The 20,882-nt window shown below is 40.4% G+C and overlaps 1 protein-coding gene across 1 annotated transcript; it reads left to right on the top strand.

Moving 5' to 3' along the window:
* Window positions 1-1,590: 1,590 nt before the first annotated feature.
* On the top strand, window positions 1,591-19,036 carry LOC309703098 (scavenger receptor cysteine-rich type 1 protein M160-like; the record flags this gene model as incomplete). The annotated part of the gene is made up of 18 exons (XM_082527800.1): window positions 1,591-3,721; window positions 5,683-5,895; window positions 6,726-6,841; window positions 7,663-7,858; window positions 8,888-9,202; window positions 9,305-9,619; window positions 9,739-10,050; window positions 11,083-11,397; window positions 11,500-11,826; window positions 11,951-12,262; window positions 12,383-12,694; window positions 12,810-13,121; window positions 13,668-13,979; window positions 14,097-14,408; window positions 15,311-15,443; window positions 17,405-17,664; window positions 17,839-17,957; window positions 18,474-19,036. 18 exons carry the CDS (start codon window positions 1,591-1,593, stop codon window positions 18,780-18,782), a joined length of 6,621 nt encoding a protein of 2,206 aa, XP_082383926.1. The 3' UTR covers window positions 18,783-19,036.
* Between the last annotated feature and the right edge of the window lie 1,846 nt (window positions 19,037-20,882).

Raw genomic sequence — 20,882 nt, 5'->3', positions numbered from 1 at the left:
GCTGTTAGTTTGGTATTTTGTCCTAGTCCGCTTGCCGTACCTCCGAGTAGGTGTGTGTATGTTTTGAGTGGTATAGGCGCCATTCGTTTATGGAATCCAAGCATGTAAGTTCTCTGCTGCTGTGCTGGTTAATAAAACCACGTTAACTGAGACCACTGCTTCATCATTATCATACTGGTGAACATACAACATGGTGTCAGATGGGATAGAACACGTACTTCGTAGTTGACGGTATTTTTTCTTCCCGCCTCAAGTCTTTTTTGTGGGTGCGTTTTTTGTGTCCGGACTGCAGACAACATGGCGGAGGGATTCAGGAGGCCCGACCCGCTTGTTTTCGATGGTAATGTTGCTGAAAATTGGCGCATTTTTGAGCAAGAGTATGACATTTTTATAGCGGTGGCACACTCTGACAAGCCAGCGCGCACACAAGCCTACATATTGCTCAACTTAGCAGGTCCCGAAGCTATAGAACGGGAGCGATCTTTTGTTTAAGCGCCAGAAGTGAGAGAGCCCGGCGATGGAGGACGAGTTCTCATTCCTGCAGAATCGAAGGAGGATCCTGAGTGTCTCAAAAAGAAATTCAGAGAGATGTGCAGCCCTCAAACCAACGTCACGATGGAAAGACACAAGTTCAACACGCGGAATCAGAGGACTGGCGAGACTGTTGAATCCTATGTAAGTGATTTACGGATTAAAGCAAAAAGCTGCAGATTTGGCGATCTGAGTGAAGAACTAATAAGAGACAGACTAGTTTGTGGCATCAACAACGACAATTTAAGGAAAGTGCTACTGCGTGATAGTGATTTAACGCTAGCAAAAGCCATATCTGTCTGCCAGATTCATGAAATGACTGAAGAGCATAATAAAACACTTGCTTTTCCTCAACAATCTGCATCAAATGTTGATGTGCTCCAGCCCAAATTTACAAGACAGCACAGAGGAGATAAAATGAAAATACAAGGAGACAGGCCTAAAACACAGCATGTTACTAACTGTACTAACTGTGGGGGCGCTCATGCTGCAAAAAAGAGCAAATGTTCAGCTTTTGGGCAGCAGTGTCATGCATGCAAAAAGTGGAATCATTTTAAGAAACGGTGCACAGCTGTTCAGCCTACCCAAAACGTAGCAAGACGCAGAAAGTCAGTTCATCATGTGGAACCAGAACAAGCTGATCACAGCGGAGATGACACATTCTATGTTGATGGTGTAAATCTTCAATATGCAATCCATGCGACTGAAGTGCATGTGGAACACAAAGAGGAAGTTTTTGTCACCGTACAGATTAATGAGATTCCTGTTGAGATGAAGGTGGACACAGGTGCTAAATGTAATGTGCTTCCCAAGAAAACGGTTAACATTTTAAGAGCAGATAAACAAATGAAAGCACACCCCAAGTCCGTTAACCTAATAGCATTTGGAGGCAGCAAGATTCAAAACTCAGGTGTAATTAAGCTGCAGTGTTTTCTGCATGGACAGCCACATGTGCTATCATTCTTTGTTATTAATGAAGATGTTCAGCCAATACTTGGACTGTGTGCACGCAGAGAAATGGGACTTGTATCATTCAGCAATGACGTCCACCAATTGAGCATGTCTGCAGATGACCTGTCACAACAGCTTATCACAGAATACAGCGACTTATTTTCTGATGAGCTTGGGAGGTTGCCAGTCATCTATTGCATGACACTGAACCCAGATGTGAAACCAGTTGTTCGGCCAGCACATCGCATCCCTTTGGCCATGAAAGACAGGGTCAAGGCAGAGCTGGTCAGGATGGAGAAATTAGGTGTCATTACTCCCGTCTCAGAGCCAACAGACTGGGTGTCTTCCATGGTAGCCACCAACAAGAAGGGCAAAGATGAAATCAGGATATGCATAAATCCTCGAAATTTAAACACTGCTCTGAAAAGACCACACCATCCCATGCGCACAGTAGAAGAAGTGGCTGCAATAATGTCAAATGCTACTGTGTTCTCTGTTTTGGATGCTAAGAACTCTTTTTGGCAGGTGTCATTGGATAAGAAATCATCCATGCTAACCACCTTCAGCACTTGTTTTGGTCGTTTCTGGTTCCTCAGAATGCCTTTTGGTCTTAACGCTGCCAGCGAGGTGTTTCAGAGAGCCATGGAGCAGATATTCGCTGGGTATCCATGTGCCATCATTGTTGATGATATACTCATCGGCGGAAGAACCATGAAAGAACATGACGACAACCTGAGAAAAGTCCTTGATCGTGCCAGAGAAGTAAACCTGCGACTAAACCCATTAAAGTGCAAATTCCGGCTGAATCAGGTCAGTTATGTCAGACACATTTTCACAAGTGAGGGGCTTAAAGCAGACCCTTCCAAGACAGCCGCAATCAAAGAGATGCCAGTTCCAACAGATGTCCAAGCCCTGCAGAGGTTCCTGGGCATGGTCAATTATCTTGGAAAATTCATTCCAAACTTCAGCCATCTGTCAGCTCCTCTGCGACAGCTCACACACAAGGACAGTGAGTGGATGTGTGACACACAGCATCAGACTGCGTTCGAAGCACTTAAAGAGCACATGTCTAATCCACCTGTTCTGTCATATTATGACGTCAGCAAACCTGTGACACTAACGTGCGATGCATCACAGTATGGTCTTGGTGCAGCTTGCTTACAGGAAGGGCGACCTGTGGCGTATGCTTCACGTACTCTGACAGACACTGAAACCAGATATGCTCAGATAGAAAAGGAGCTGCTGGCTGTTGTTTTCGCATGTACAAAGTTTCATGACTACATTTATGGCAAGCCTGTGGTCGTAGAAACAGACCATCAGCCACTAGTCACCATACTAAAGAAACCTATTCACGCTGCACCAGCCAGATTACAGAGGATGTTGTTACGGCTCCAAAAATACAACATCACCCTCACATATAAATGTGGAAAACACATGTATCTGGCTGACACACTGTCTCGTGCTCCCAACAGCTCCACTTTCCAGCAGTCTGAAGAAGAGGACAACTTTGATGTCATGACGGTGAGCTGCATCTCTTCTTCACGCCTGGAGGAACTTAAAGGACACACAGCTGAGGATGAGACACTGCAAGCGCTCAGCTCGCTCATCAAACATGGTTGGCCACAACGACTCCACAACCTTCCCTCAGCAGTTCATCCATATTTTCCTTTCAGGGATGAGCTGATTGTGGATGACGGCATCATTCTTAAAGGTTCCAAAGCTGTGATCCCAAAATCACTGCAAGGAGACTACATCACTATCGTGCACAGAGGACATCCCGGCGTAGAAGCTACCAAGCGGAGAGCACGGGGGATCGTCTTCTGGCCGTTCATGTCAAGAGATATTGAGCAAACAGTTACTTCCTGCTCGGTGTGTAACAGCACTAAACCTCATCAACAAAAAGAGCCCCTTCATCTGCATGAAGTTCCAGAGCTACCTTGGTCAACTGTGGCTACAGACATCTTTGAGTGGCACTGTCAGCACTATTTAGTAGTAGTCGACTCATACTCAGGCTGGTTTGAGATTGACCTGCTAAAGGATTTGACATCGGCGACAGTCATCAAGAAGCTGAAAAGACACTTCTCAGTTCATGGTGCTCCACACACTCTGATCTCAGACAATGGAAGGCAGTTTACAAGCCAGCGTTTCAAAGACTTCGCTTCACAGTGGGACTTTCAACATGTCACCAGCAGTCCAGAGTATCCTCAATCCAATGGGCTTGCTGAGAGAGCAGTGCGCAGTGCTAAACAGCTGATGGAGAAATCACACAGAGATCAATCAATCAATCAATCAATCAATCTTTATTTATAAAGCACTTTTCATACAGAGAAAATGTAGCACAAAGTGCTTTACATAGTTAAAAGCAGCCCACCCCACCCTCCAACTCACTCCCCACACTCTTAATACACATATATCCCCCCACCCACACACACATACGCACACGTGCACACTTAAAGAGTAAAAATTGGGCTGGGCTCGCATGAGCCAAGTGAGGAAACACTATAACAGGGAGCCGTCTGCACCGGGAGCCGGTCACAGACCGCAGCCTCCAGGCTGGGCACACAGCAGGAGGGAGGCCAAGGAGCCCCCAGCCAGGCTGAGAGGACCCCCAGAGACCCAGCAGCCACGGTCAATCACAGCCCCGGTGCAGAGAGCGCCCTCCGAGGAAACACTGGAGATATGACGCAATACGATATATATAGGGTAAAATGATAAAATAAATAAGAACAGGATACAATATAAATATAAATAGAATAAGAAGATTAAAAAATGAATAAGAATAAAATCAAAAAATATTAGGTAAATCCTAAATTAATAATAGAATAACAGGATAGAATAAATAAGCATAAAGTAAATAAACGCTAAGTAAAAGCTAAATTAAAAAGGTGGGTCTTGAGCCTGTTCTTAAAAACATGTACGTTCTCTGCGGCCCTGAGCTCCTCCGGCAGGCTGTTCCACAGACGAGGACCACTGAAAAGCTGCCTCTCCGTGAGTATGTGTCCTGACTTTAGGGACAATCAAAAGGCCAGTACCAGAGGACCTCAGGGTCCGCGAGGGTTCATATGGTAAAAGCAGATCTGAGAGATAAGAAGGCCCAAGACCATTAAGACATTTAAAAACCAATAAAAGAACTTTAAAATTGATCCTGAAACACACGGGGAGCCAGTGCAGCGATTCTAAAACCGGTGTAATGTGGGCCCGCCCTCTGGTCTTCGTCAGCACACGAGCTGCCGAGTTTTGCAAGAGTTGTAAAGTTGAAATATTCTTCTTAGGAAGACCAGAGAGCAGGGCATTACAGTAATCAATGCGACTGGTAATGAAAGCATGCATCAGCATCTCCGTGTTGGCCCGAGAGAGAATAGGGCGGACTCTGGCTATATTTTTTAGATGATAAAATCCAATTTTAGTTACATGTTTAACATGTGGGATAAAACCAAGCTCAGAGTCAAAAATAACACCCAGGTTTTTCACTTGTAGCGATGGACATAGTGAAAATGCCTCTAATTTAGACAAGAGTTTCTCTCTCTGAGCCTCAGGACCGACGATTAAAACTTCAGTTTTGTCCTGGTTAAGTTGTAAAAAGTTTTCTGCCATCCAAGATCTTATATCCAAGATACAGTTAAAAAGGGCATCCATTGGTCTGGTGTCATCAGGAGACACGGAGATGTACAGCTGCGTGTCATCAGCGTAACTGTGGAAGTTCACTCCATGCCTCCTGATGACACCGCCGAGAGGCAGCATATACAAATTAAAAAGTACAGGGCCTAGAACCGACCCTTGAGGCACACCACATGTCATTTTATGGATCTTAGAGGAGCATGTATCCATACTCACCATAAAAGATCTGTCAGAGAGATAGGAAGTGAACCAGCTGTGTACAGCACCAGAGAGGCCCACCATGTGTTTCAGTCTGTTTAAAAGAATAGCGTGGTCTACTGTATCAAAGGCTGCGCTTAGATCCAGTAGCACCAGGACTGAGAGCTTTTGGGCGTCCCAGTTACATCTAAGATCATTTAAAACCTTTAGGAGAGCCGTCTCTGTGCTGTGGTTCACCCTAAATCCAGACTGGAATATCTCCAGGATCTGTCTATCATTGAGAAAATCAGTAATCTGAGTAAAAACAAGATGGCACTGATGTATTTCTCAACCTGCTGAATCTCAGGAATGTTCCACGTGATGTGAACCTGGGTTCTTCTGCAGAACGACTTCTATCCAGACAGACTCGAACTACGCTCCCAATCACAACGAAACTGCTCGAACCACAACACTGTGAATCTGAGAGAGTGAAAGCCCAACTACTCAACAAGAGACTGACTCAGAAGGTCTGTTATGACAGATCCAGCCGACCACTTCCACCTCTCAACGAAGGACAAGTAGTAAGGTTACAGACCCCACAGGGTTATGACCGCACAGGTGTGGTGAAGGAACTTTGTAAAGAACCTAGATCCTACCTGGTACAGTCAGATGGAAACGCTTACAGGAGAAATCGCAGACACATATTGCCTGTGTCTGAGCCCGTTACTGTTCAGGAAGACACTGATCATCATCATTATGATGGACTGCAGGTTGTGGGTGAAAACAATGATGTAGAACAGTTTAAAGACAGCACTCATGTTGAGAGCTCTTCTGATGTTTTGCATTCTCCAAGACCTTCCAAGAGTGATGGTGCTTACAGGACACGCTTTGGTCGTGTGTGCAAACCAAATCCAAGATATAGGGATTAATTTGGTGCTAGTTAAAAAACACAGAACATTTTCAGGTTTGATGTTTTAGCCAACAGTAACTGATGTCAATGCCTCAAGTTAAATTCTGTTTGAGGTGATTTTCAGTTGTAATCATATTTTACTTTATACAGCAAAATTATATTTTTGTTATGTTTATTTCTTCCATCTGGTTGCAAATTTAAATGTTCCTAAGGGTCAGCGTATGTCACCTTTTATGCTGTGAGTATTATTATTCAATATGCACTAAACTTTATATCCGGTTGGGGAAGTACTAAAGAAGGGGGATGTAGATAACCTGCTGTTAGTTTGGTATTTTGTCCTAGTCCGCTTGCCGTACCTCCGAGTAGGTGTGTGTATGTTTTGAGTGGTATAGGCGCCATTCGTTTATGGAATCCAAGCATGTAAGTTCTCTGCTGCTGTGCTGGTTAATAAAACCACGTTAACCGAGACCACTGCTTCATCATTATCACACTGGTGAACATACAACAAAAACATAGTTGACTTTTTTGTGCTTAAAAGGTGAGACCAGATTAACTGGATCTGGATCGACTCGATGCTCTGGCAGAGTTGAAGTTTATCACAATAACAGCTGGGGAACAGTCTGTGATGATGGCTGGGACTTAAATGATGCTGAGGTGGTTTGCAGACAGTTAAACTGTGGGTCGGCACTGGAAGTTCCTCAATCAGCTCACTTTGGTGCAGGAACTGGACAGATCTGGCTTGACAATGTGACCTGTTCAGGAAATGAAAGTTCTCTAACTGAGTGTCAACACAGTGGATTTGGATCAAACAGATGTGAACATGGTCAGGATGCTGCTGTCATCTGTTCGGGTGTGAAAACTGCTGGATCAAGATGATATTGCAAGCTGTATTTAACTGCTTTTCATGTTCTTTGCCTTTTAGATCTGATCAGGCTAGCCGGTTCTGGATCGAGCCGATGTTCTGGCAGAGTTGAAATCTTTCACAATGATGTCTGGGGAACAGTCTCTGATTATAACTGGGACCTAAATGATGCTGAGGTGGTTTGCAGACAGTTAAACTGTGGGTCTGCACTACAAGCTCCTCGAACATCTAAATTTGGTGCAGGAACTGGACAGATTTGGCTCAGTGGTGTGAGGTGTTCAGGAAATGAAAGTTCTCTAACTGAATGTCAACACTCTGGATGGGGAGACTACTACTACTACAATGGACATTATTCTGATGCTGGAGTCATCTGTTCAGGTGACATCACTTTTTGGCATGGAACATACTGCATATTAATGTGTTTTTGTGTGATATGTATCTTGTTTTCTTTAAGGGACATATATTAAAACATCGTTTGTGTCACGTGTTTTTAAAAGGTCCAATCAGATTAACTGGATCTGGATCAAGTCGGTGTTCTGGCAGAGTTGAAATTTATCACAATAACAGCTGGGGAACAGCCTGTGATGATGGCTGGGACTTAAATGATGCTGAGGTGGTTTGCAGACAGATAAACTGTGGGTCGGCACTGGAAGTTCCTCAATCAGCTCACTTTGGTGCAGGAACTGGACAGATTTGGCTTGACAATGTCACCTGTTCAGGAAATGAAAGTTCTCTAACTGAGTGTCAACACAGTGGATTTGGATCAAACAGATGTGAACATGGTCAGGATGCTGCTGTCATCTGTTCAGGTGAGATATTCTTTTGATCATCTGATAGATGTTAATCACTGTAAAAATAACTTTCTTTTAGACTTCCGTCTTCCACTTATTAGTGTGTTTCATAATGAAATTCAGTGTGAACAGTTAAAGTCATCTGTGCAAGAACCACACTGTAGAATATTTGAGTGGTAAAATGTTTGCATCTTTCTCTTTAAACGCAGCTCAGATCCAGAGAGCTATACATTACTTGTTAATAACTTATAAGATTAGAGATTTCATTTAAATACCTTAAAGGAACATTTTAATAGTTTCAAATGAACATTTATGAGCGGGACATGGAAGATATTTTCAGAGAGGGAAAGTCAGCCTGACATCTGTGTGTGTGTGTGTGTGTTACTGTTTCTTTGTGAGGACCGACATCTTCATTCTACTACACTTGTGAGAACCAACAGTCACTTGTGAGGACACATAAACCGGTCCTCAAAAGTTTGAAGGCTTGTAAAGGCGTTCTTGATGCTCAAAATGTGGTTTTAGTGTCAGGGTTACAATTAGGTTATGGTTAGGGTTAGGGTAAGGGCTACGGTTAGGCATTCATTTTTAAGGGTTAGGGTAAGGGGCTAGGGAAAGCATTATTTCAATGAAGTTCCTCACTAAGACTGCTGAACGGGCTTGTGTGTGTGTGTGAGTGTGTGCGTGTTTAAGGGAGACCATACCCCTGAAAGATTTGATCAAGTCTGCAACTTGAAGTTTTCTTAGTTCTTTTCAGGTCTTGTAATTGAAACAATTCAAACAAAGTCTCCTGCTTCAACTTTCTTAATGTGGATGTTCTGCAGTCCTCACAAACTCTGTCTTAATTCAAATTTGGGAGCTGAATGTCTTTGTAGGTCAGGAGTGAATCCATTGAACTTTTTATAGACTGTTTTATTAGGGTTCAATCTGTGTGGACTGACAGTATTACACCTTTCAGTTTACCGTTCTGCTATAACTTGGAATCTATGGCTGGAAACAGAAAGTATTCTATGTTTGGTCCTCTTCACATCATCTCTGTTTTGTTTTCAGCTGTGTCCATCGTTTTAACTGGATCTGGATCGACTCGATGTTCTGGAAGAGTTGAAGTTTATCACAATAACAGCTGGGGAACAGTCTGTGATGATGGCTGGGACTTAAATGATGCTGAGGTGGTTTGCAGACAGTTAAACTGTGGGTCGGCACTGGAAGTTCCTCAATCAGCTCACTTTGGTGCAGGAACTGGACAGATCTGGCTTGACAATGTGACCTGTTCAGGAAATGAAAGTTCTCTAACTGAGTGTCAGCACAGTGGATTTGGATCAAACAGATGTGAACATGGTCAGGATGCTGCTGTCATCTGTTCAGGTGTGAAAACTGAAACACGATATTGCAAGTAAGCCTTTTTTGTTTGTGTACTGCATTTTTGAAGAATACATTAATGTATTTTTCATGTTCTTTGCCTTTTAGATCTGATCAGATTAGCTGGTTCTGGATCGAGCCGATGTTCTGGCAGAGTTGAAATCTTTCACAATAACGTCTGGGGAACAGTCTCTGATTATAACTGGGACCTAAATGATGCTGAGGTGGTTTGCAGACAGTTAAACTGTGGGTCTGCACTACAAGCTCCTCGATCAGCTTACTTTGGTGCAGGAACTGGACAGATTTGGCTCAGTGGTGTGAGGTGTTCAGGAAATGAAAGTTCTCTAACTGAATGTCAACACTCTGGATGGGGAGACTACTACTACAATGGACATTATTCTGATGCTGGAGTCATCTGTTCAGGTGACATCACTTTTTGACATGGAACATACTGCATATTAATGTGTTTTTGTGTGATATGTATCTTGTTTTCTTTAAGGGACATATATTAAAACATCGTTTGTGTCACGTGTTTTTAAAAGGTCCAATCAGATTAACCGGATCTGGATCAAGTCAGTGTTCTGGCAGAGTTGAAATTTACTACAATAAGAGCTGGGGAACAGTCTGTGATGATGGCTGGGACTTAAATGATGCTGAGGTGGTTTGCAGACAGATAAACTGTGGGTCGGCACTGGAAGTTCCTCAATCAGCTCACTTTGGTGCAGGAACTGGACAGATTTGGCTTGACAATGTCACCTGTTCAGGAAATGAAAGTTCTCTAACTGAGTGTCAACACAGTGGATTTGGATCAAACAGATGTGAACATGGTCAGGATGCTGCTGTCATCTGTTCAGGTGAGATATTCTTTTGATCATCTGATAGATGTTAATCACTGTAAAAATAACTTTCTTTTAGACTTCCGTCTTCCACTTATTAGTGTGTTTCATAATGAAATTCAGTGTGAACAGTTAAAGTCATCTGTGCAAGAACCACACTGTAGAATATTTGAGTGGTAAAATGTTTGCATCTTTCTCTTTAAACGCAGCTCAGATCCAGAGAGCTATACATTACTTGTTAATAACTTACAAGATTACAGATTTCATTTTAAATACCTTAAAGGAACATTTTAATAGTTTCAAATGAACATTTATGAGCGGGACATGGAAGATATTTTCAGAGAGGGAAAGTCAGCCTGACATCTGTGTGTGTGTGTGTGTGTGTGTGTGTGTTACTGTTTCTTTGTGAGGACCGACATCTTCATTCTACTACACTTGTGAGAACCAACAGTCACTTGTGAGGACACATAAACCGGTCCTCAAAAGTTTGAAGGCTTGTAAAGGCGTTCTTGATGCTCAAAATGTGGTTTTAGTGTCGGGGTTACAATTAGGTTATGGTTAGGGTTAGGGTAAGGGCTACGGTTAGGCATTCATTTTTAAGGGTTAGGGTAAGGGGCTAGGGAAAGCATTATTTCAATGAAGTTCCTCACTAAGACTGCTGAACGGGCTTGTGTGTGTGTGTGAGTGTTTAAGGGAGACCATACCCCTGAAAGATTTGATCAAGTCTGCAACTTGAAGTTTTCTTAGTTCTTTTCAGGTCTTGTAATTGAAACAATTCAAACAAAGTCGCCTGCTTCAACTTTCTTAATGTGGATGTTCTGCAGTCCTCACAAACTCTGTCTTAATTCAAATTTGGGAGCTGAATGTCATTGTAGGTCAGGAGTGAATCCATTGAACTTTTTATAGACTGTTTTATTAGGGTTCAATCTGTGTGGACTGACAGTATTACACCTTTCAGTTTACCGTTCTGCTATAACTTGGAATCTATGGCTGGAAACAGAAAGTATTCTATGTTTGGTCCTCTTCACATCATCTCTGTTTTGTTTTCAGCTGTGTCCATCGTTTTAACTGGATCTGGATCGACTCGATGTTCTGGAAGAGTTGAAGTTTATCACAATAACAGCTGGGGAACAGTCTGTGATGATGGCTGGGACTTAAATGATGCTGAGGTGGTTTGCAGACAGTTAAACTGTGGGTCGGCACTGGAAGTTCCTCAATCAGCTCACTTTGGTGCAGGAACTGGACAGATTTGGCTTGACAATGTCACCTGTTCAGGAAATGAAAGTTCTCTAACTGAGTGTCAGCACAGTGGATTTGGATCAAACAGATGTGAACATGGTCAGGATGCTGCTGTCATCTGTTCAGGTGTGAAAACTGAAACACGATATTGCAAGTAAGCCTTTTTTGTTTGTGTACTGCATTTTTGAAGAATACATTAATGTATTTTTCATGTTCTTTGCCTTTTAGATCTGATCAGATTAGCTGGTTCTGGATCGAGCCGATGTTCTGGCAGAGTTGAAATCTTTCACAATAACGTCTGGGGAACAGTCTCTGATTATAACTGGGACCTAAATGATGCTGAGGTGGTTTGCAGACAGTTAAACTGTGGGTCTGCACTACAAGCTCCTCGATCAGCTTACTTTGGTGCAGGAACTGGACAGATTTGGCTTGACAATGTGACCTGTTCAGGAAATGAAAGTTCTCTAACTGAATGTCAACACTCTGGATGGGGAAACTACTACAACTACTACTACTACAATGGACATTATTCTGATGCTGGTGTCATCTGTTCAGGTGACATCACTCATTGACATGGAACATACTGCATGTTAATGTATTTTTGTGTGATATGTATCTTTGTTTTCTTTATGGGACATATATTAAAACATCGTTTGTGTCATGTGTTTTTCATTAAAAGGTGTGATCAGATTAACTGGATCTGGATCGACTCGATGTTCTGGAAGAGTTGAAGTTTACCACAATAACATCTGGGGAACAGTCTGTGATGATGGCTGGGACTTAAATGATGCTGAGGTGGTTTGCAGACAGATAAACTGTGGGTCTGCACTACAAGCTCCTCAATCAGCTTACTTTGGTGCAGGAACTGGACAGATTTGGCTTGACAATGTCACCTGTTCAGGAAATGAAAGTTCTCTAACTGAGTGTCAGCACAGTGGATTTGGATCAAACAGATGTGAACATGGTCAGGATGCTGCTGTCATCTGTTCAGGTGAGATACACTGAAATACTAGAAGACATTGCAGATCAGTCTTTTCTTGTGCGTTTTACATGGAGTCCTTTAATTAGTGCAATGGAAATTCTAAAATATCTTTCATCTGTTATGTGATAGATGCAATCAGATTAGTTGGATCTGGATCAACTCGATGCTCTGGCAGAGTTGAAATTTATCACAATAACAGGTGGGGAACAGTCTGTGATGATGGCTGGGACTTTAATGATGCTGAAGTGGTTTGCAGACAGATAAACTGTGGGTCGGCACTCGGGGCTCTTCAATCAGCTCACTTTGGTGCAGGAACTGGACAGATTTGGCTTGATGATGTGACCTGTTCAGGAAATGAAAGTTCGCTAACTACGTGTGTACACAATCAATTTGGATCACACAACTGTGATCACAGGAAGGATGCTGGTGTCATCTGTTCAGGTGAAATAACCTGAAATACTAGAAGACATTGCACTTCAGGCTGTTCCTGTGTGTTATACACTATTTATAATGTCACTAACACATGATATGAAAGTTATTCTCTTTTCCCTCACAGATGTGATCAGATTATCTGGATCTCGATCGACTCGATGTTCTGGCAGAGTTGAAATTTACTACAATAACAGCTGGGGAACAGTCTGTGATGATGGCTGGGACTTAAATGATGCTCAGGTGGTTTGCAGACAGATAAACTGTGGGTCTGCACTACAAGCTCCTCAATCAGCTCACTTTGGTGCAGGAACTGGACAGATTTGGCTTGATGATGTGAGCTGTTCAGGAAGTGAAAGTTCGCTAACTACGTGTGTACACAATCAATTTGGATCACACAACTGTGATCACAGCGAGGATGCTGGTGTCATCTGTTCAGGTGAGATACATTTTTAGATAGTGAAAAATTGCAATGCAGTCTGTTCTTGTATCTCGTACATTCCTTTTTTTAAATTTAAACAAATGATCAAACCATAGTTCTTGTCACTTAACTGCTAGGTCCGATCAGATTAGTTGGATCTGGATCAAGTCGATGTTCTGGCAGAGTTGAAGTTTATTACAATAACAGCTGGGGAACAGTCTGTGATGATGGCTGGGACTTAAATGATGCTGAGGTGGTTTGCAGACAGTTAAACTGTGGGTCAGCACTGGAAGTTCCTCAATCAGCTCACTTTGGTGCAGGAACTGGACAGATTTGGCTTGACAATGTGACCTGTTCAGGAAATGAAAGTTCCCTAACTACATGTGTACACAATCAATTTGGATCACACAACTGTGATCACAGGGAGGATGCTGCTGTCATCTGTTCAGGTAAAATAACCTGAAATACTAGAAGACATTGCACTTCGGGCTTTTCCTGTGTGTTATACACTATTTATAATGTCACTAACACATGATATGAAAGTTATTCTCTTTTCCCTCACAGATGTGATCAGATTATCTGGATCTGGATCGACTCGATGTTCTGGCAGAGTTGAAATTTACTACAATAACAGCTGGGGAACAGTCTGTGATGATGGCTGGGACTTAAATGATGCTGGGGTGGTTTGCAGACAGTTAAACTGTGGGTCTGCACTACAAGCTCCTCGATCAGCTTACTTTGGTGCAGGAACTGGACAGATTTGGCTTGATGATGTGACCTGTTCAGGAAGTGAAAGTTCTCTTATTGGGTGTCAACACAGTGGATTTGGATCACACAACTGTGGACATTTTGAGGATGCTGGTGTCATCTGTTCAGGTGAGAATGGTTTTAGATACTGAAAAAATGCAATGCCGTCTGTTCCTTTATCTTGTACAATCCTTTTTGTAATGTAAAGAAAATATCAAATCATAGTTCTTGTCATTTAACTGATAGCTCTGATCAGATTAGCTGGGCCTGGATCAACTCAGTGCTCTGGCAGAGTTGAAGTTTATCACAATAACAGCTGGGGAACAGTCTGTGATGATGGCTGGGACTTAAATGATGCTGAGGTGGTTTGCAGACAGTTAAACTGTGGGTCGGCACTACAAGCTCCTCGATCAGTTCAGTTTGGTGCAGGAACTGGACAGATTTGGCTTGATGATGTGACCTGTTCAGGAAATGAAAATTCTCTAACTGAGTGTCAGCACAGTGGATTTGGATCAAACAGATGTGAACATGGTCAGGATGCTGCTGTCATCTGTTCAGGTGAGATGCATTTTTAATCATTAAAAAACTGTGTAAATACAACTTTTTAGTTTTTCATCCAGCCTTTCATCCACCCATTGGTATACAGTTAAGCTGTACAGTAAACAGTATGTTGGTAAATCATTGCCTTATTTTTTGTAAAAGTGGGTCAAATACAATAAATATCATGCTCTAAGTATTTCTTCATCTGTTAAGACAAATGTCCTCTTAAAGACATTGATTTTCAGTAACTGCCTGTCATACGAATCACTTTTCTAGTATTGCATGTAAAACTTGCCTGCAGGTGTGATCTTATTGTTAATTAAATCCTCATTAGATGCTGACGGGTCTTAGCCAGCTCTGGTTTGGATACAAATGCAGCTTGTCAGACAAGGCTGAATCACTCGTGAAAGTGATCTTGTTGAAATTTGCAACGTAATCAGTTTCAATTTTTAATCTGTTTTTAAATTGAAAATCTCCAAGTTGACTTGCAACAGAAGAAGCTGTGCAATCTTGTGCACACATTTTGAGATGCTCACATGTGCTTCTGCTTCTTGTGTTGAAATATTGTATTACAATTTTATTTATTTCAGTCCATCTATTAATTTTCTATTCATTAGACAAATATTAAAAATCCTAAACATATTGTGTAATTGAAGTAGAGAAACTTGTATATAGATCAATTATCAACAATATCAAAACTATAATAAAACACAATGACATGCTATAGCTCAGTGTGCTTTGTTGGAACAATGTTGAGGTGGTCAGCTGTCTTGAAAATAGCATCCACATGAATGCCAGGACAGAACTCTCCCAGCAGTACATTCAAAATGATCTGAAATTGAAAATTCCTGAGATATATCTAAATATTGTGGCTGATTAATTTACTCACTGATGAAAGGTGATTTCTTTTCTTTTGTCAGCATGTGGTAGGATTGTGAAAAACACAGGAAGTTTGCCCTGGCGGGTCATTATAGACCCCAGTGGAGAGTTTTGGTGTGAAGGGTCTCTGATTACCAACCAGTGGGTGCTGACAGCTGCTTCCTGTATATCACAGTGAGTCCCCGTGTCGCTTTCACATTGGTAATCATGTTACACGCGACTGTTGGTGCTCATTTTACATTTACTGTAATAATTTTTCTTCCACTACATTATGTCAAAGTTATTCATGAAAGCAGGAATGTTTAATTACCAGCAATTTATATTTCTAAATTTTTTTTTCAAGGTCACAAAGAGCTCTCCACCATCTCTGTTAAGTAGTACAGCTAGGGCCGGGCAAAATGATTATTTTCCTAATTGATGAATCTAGCGATTAATTTGTCGATGCATCAATGAATCTAATGATTAATTCTTTTCCTGCTGCCAATTTGCTGTCTCACATTTTCGTCTTTCGGGATTCTCATAATCAGCCTGCGTGCATTCCGACTCATTTTGCCAGCATGGGCCACAAATAAAAACTACTAACAACGACAACAACAACTAAACAGCAGCTGCTATGTTACTGCTGAGCAGCTTAAATGTGGGGGCCATTTCCACCTTACAAAGCCAGAAAACGACTGAATCACAACCTTTTCTGTTAAAATATCCCCATACTGTAGAACTGTGTGTTCGAGTGGAGTGATTTAAGTCGACTGCGGCTGCCTCACTGATGCTGTCACCACTCGCTGCCGCCATATCTGTTTTGAAAGTGACGACATATCGACGCACATTTTTTTACATCGACGTATTTTACGTGTCGACGTAATCGATTATGTCAACGCGTCGTCCCGGCCCTAAATATAGCTGATCAAGCAGACCAATTCTGTAAGTGGTCCACATCTCTGGTTTAACTGCTGTCCACAACATATAGATGGACCATAGTCTAAAATATTCATACATCTTAAGAATATCATGTTTTCTCAGAGAACCATGATACCTCTCATTGTTACTATGTTAAATGACAGATCCATTAAATGCAAAGTTACAGTCAGCAGCTTGTTGTCTTAGCCCTAAAAGATCTGTCATCATGTGTTGATGATGACCTAATCCTACTCTGCAATTTAGGAAAATAGAACCAACCCTGGCTAGCAAGTGCTTCCTGATATAAACTCAGATGATCTAAAGTATGACACTAAATGTGATTCAGAGCAGTGTTTTTCTTTTGTATGTATTTTCTAAAGCAGTTCAACAATATCATTATCACATAATAAAATATCTAAAAGCTTCTATGTTATTTACAGTAAGATGTATCCACAACAGACAACATAAGTTTTTTTTTTGGTTTGTTTTGATGTATGAATGGATGTAGGATTTAAATGCATAGAAGGAATGCATCTGTGTTAGGATTAAAAACTGGTATGTAGTCCTCACTTTCAACAAAATTTGAAATGGAGGCTTAGTGAGACAGCCTTTTGTTGCTATGTCATCTAATATTTGCCATGTGATTTGGACGCACCAGCACATCCATTAACTTTTTATTTTTGAAGGTTAGCATAAAAACTTTAAATAAGAAATCCTCTGCTCTGCCTGAAGATAACAAAATTCAACTATGCAAACACACACGCACACACAAACACACACACTTTATATCCTTGTGGGGACATCTCATTGACACAATGCTTTCCCTAGCTGCTTACCTTAACCATAACCATCAAAAATGAATGCCTAACCCTGACACTTACCCTAAACCTAAACATAACCTAATTCTAACACTAAAACCACATTTTGAGTCTCAAAATGCCTTCAAACTCGTGGGGGCTGGGGTTTTGGTTGCCACAGGGGCTGCCGGTCCCCACAAGTAAACTTCAAACTTTTGGTTCCCACAAAGATGTTAAAACCCATCCATACGATATCCATCACATTATTTACATTGCTCATGATAAAAGATAGTCATGATAAAAGTATTTGTGATCATTTATGCAATAAATGTGTCCATTACTGAAAACGTGTACTGAAAATATTTCTTAGTATCTATTCTGAACTGTGATAACAAGATTCCTCTTTTGTGTTTTTTTGTTAAATCTTCTTTTAAAATCAAGTGATAAACTCAGCAACAAAGAAGTCCATCTGGGCCAGCACATTCAGTCAGGTTTCAGTCAAAATGTGGTGATTCGGACAGTTGAAGAAGTAATTTGTCATCCTGAATACAACAGCACGACATACAACAGTGACATTTGTCTGCTGAAGCTGTCAGCTCCTGTGTATTTCACAGACTACATTCAGCCGATCTGCTTAGCCTCAAAAAACAGCACTTTTCACAGTGGGATCAGCAGCTGGGTCACTGGTTGTGGTTTTGATTGTAAGTAAAAATAAAATCTATATCTATGTCTATATATATATATATATATATATATATATATATATATATATATATATATATATATATTACAGTCTTATGATATATTCTTTCAAAAGTTGCTATCCTGCAATCTGTTTCAAAGATAGTGACGGGTATTTCTCCAACATCCAACAGATGTTACTATTCCAATAGTAGGAGGAAATGAGTGTCAGTGCCACTATAAACATGACAAAGTGATCACAGAGAACATGATCTGTGCTGGGCCCAGAGCTGGAAGACAAGATTCATGTTGGGTAATCACAACTTTTTATTTGTTTCTTATGTAATCACTTGTTAAATGCTAGTGTGAAAAAATATTTATGTTTTTGTTTCTGCAATTATTCATATATGTATATAGTAGCATACCAGTTCTTATGGTTGTTTAATAGCTAAATCATTTTATTTGATATATTTTGAATTTTCCATAAGACAGTTCTTTCTAAAATGACAGGACTGAGCTCCTTTGTGGAACAGGTCTACCAGCTAAAGTCACATTTATCGTGAGAAATATTTGTCAGATTTCATTTTATGGATTTACTATAATAGAAAAAAAAAACTCCAATGGGTTTTCAGTCTTTAATCTTTTCAGTTAAAAAGAACATGAAAACTATTAACTTCTTGAAAGTAACTCCAGTGCTATTTATGTATTATTTTTGTACAAATATACACACACTGTAAATAAATGGTGGCATTCTCCATTCTCCGTTTTGAAACTTCCATTTTTGTATTTATCTGCTACCATGTTGACTTTTACCAATTTCTTTTCTCAGTGGAAAAGAGGAGCTCCAATTATGATCAAAAAAGGATCAATCTGGGTGCAGAGTGGAGTTATGACCCTCCATGATTCCTATGGTTACCCAATGAAACTAGAAATCGGCACTCGTGTGTCCAAGTACCAGGAATGGATCAGAAACACAGTCACTGGGACACCACCAGGTTTCGTTAGCTTCACCTCTCCAGCCACAGACAGTGACTTAAAATTCACCTGCAGTGGTGAAAATCTGGTCCACTTCACCCCTTTCACCTCACTCTGTTTTCTTGCTGTGTTGCTCCATGCATATTTTGGATGTGGCATATAACTCAAGATCCTGTACTAAAACAATAACGTCAAATACTTATACATTAGTAGAGTTCTTAAATTTTTACTCTTGTCCTTATGACATTTTACAACTTTGAGGTGAAGTAGTAGTTTCTATTCTATTTATGGGACAGCTTGGGTTTGTGGTTACTTTACTAATTAAATAATATTTTTGCTTCCAAAACATAACACACACACACACACACACACACGCACATTATTTATTCTAAACATTGTACTTTTTAAACATGTGACTAAGAGTTGAAACTATATAAACATTTTGACAAACTTTTTTTTGGCAGATATATTGATGATTTTTTTTATTATTATATTCTTTATACTATATTCTTAATCACTAAATACATTCTTTATTAATCTTTTGTTAAAGTTAGATTTTCATTAATAAATAAAATGGTGAAATTTCTTTTTTCTGTTTTTGGTTGAATCTGGTTCTTGTTTGACATCCTGACATTTCTTGTTTTGACAGGATTTTTGTATACAGTTGTGCTTAATGATTAAATAAATACATAAATAAAACAACGTTTAAGCATTTCATTCCAGGCAGTAGAGAAATAAAAACAAAAAAACAAAAAAAACAAAGCCAAAACCTTGAGAAATGTTTTAAAAAAATAGCTTTTCTACATCCAGGAGACAGTATATGACTATATGATTCTTCAGAGCTACGATATGAACATAGCTCTGAAAAATGATCCAATGGAGTAGTGCTAGAACCAAAACAAATTAACAGTTGCCTTAAGTCACTTTATATTCTATGGTAAAGACCCTATTATAATGCAAACAAAACAGAGAAAGACCCAACATCATAATCAAGGGCTTTGGAGACAATGGGAAGAAAAAACTAAATTTAAACAGGAAGAAAACCTCAGCAGAACCAGGCTCAAGAAGGGGTGGCAAGGGGGAAGTAAGGAAGACAGGACAGAGATATGCTGTGGAAGAGAGATTAATAATCAGTTATACTAATAATAATAATAATGATAATGATAATAATAAAAAATAATTACATGCAGAGAGGTGTATAAACACATAATGGAAAAGGTGACTGAAAAAGAAATATTCAGTGCTACATGGGAACCCCCCCCCAGCCTAAACATATTGAACTTTAGTTTAGCTTACGTGTTTCCGAACTCCATGGACAGACGATCATCAACTCCACTTGTATGGTATATATGTATCAGTCTAATAAACTTAAACCTACACCATCCTTCCCATTCTGGTATTCTAAACAGTACTTAGCCGAAACCCAAAGACTGCTTGGTCGAGTAAACCTCCTGAACACATGGTGGAAACCTGAAACTAAGACAGAGAAGACTAAAGGTGAGACATGATCATTACTGAATATTAAAAAAAAAAAACTAACAGATTTAGAGATATTTTCATAAACTATTAATTTACCACATCAATAAACAGCATGGCAGGGCAAAATGTTTTTTCTAACATGGCAACCTTTAAAAACTGAAAGGAGACAGTGATAGGTTTGTAGCATAAACCTATTCGCTGGAACGTTAAGGACAATTCAACTACACAGCAAAAAGCATTAAACACCAAGTAGGCAAAGTTTTTTGTGTTACTCATGCATGAGGGAGAGAACCACGACAAGCGCCGTTCCTTCACTTGACCCCAGTCGCTCTCGTCATATACATAGGTTCATTAACATATGACGTCTACATACACACAAAGAGTACCTTGCCTGTGTGTTGTGTAAGTGTGTGTGTGTGTGTTGTGTGTGTGTGGTCAGAGTGTGACCCCATAAACGACTTCCCTAACCCTGCTGGTTTGGAAGTCCAACAGTTCATCTAAACAAAAGGCACTTAGACTAAAACAGATATAGACACGTTTATCCTGCCATAAAACAATAAGAGAAGGTATGACCTCTTCTCATGCTCCCAGAATGTGGGTGTGAATGCCAGAACACTCTGGAATGCACACAAAGCCTTTGCAGACTATTAAGGATAACACACCCTATCACTACACAATCGATTATACACCTCTAAGCATATAAGGTTAAATATTTCTAAGCATAAATGACAATAAACAATACAAATCTAACAGACAGAAAGACAGGTGAGAAAGAATAAAATTT

Source organism: Aulonocara stuartgranti (assembly GCF_965226115.1).
Source record: "Aulonocara stuartgranti genome assembly, chromosome: 3".
Classification (NCBI taxonomy): domain Eukaryota; kingdom Metazoa; phylum Chordata; class Actinopteri; order Cichliformes; family Cichlidae; genus Aulonocara; species Aulonocara stuartgranti.
This window is presented reverse-complemented; position numbering and strand designations above follow the sequence as displayed.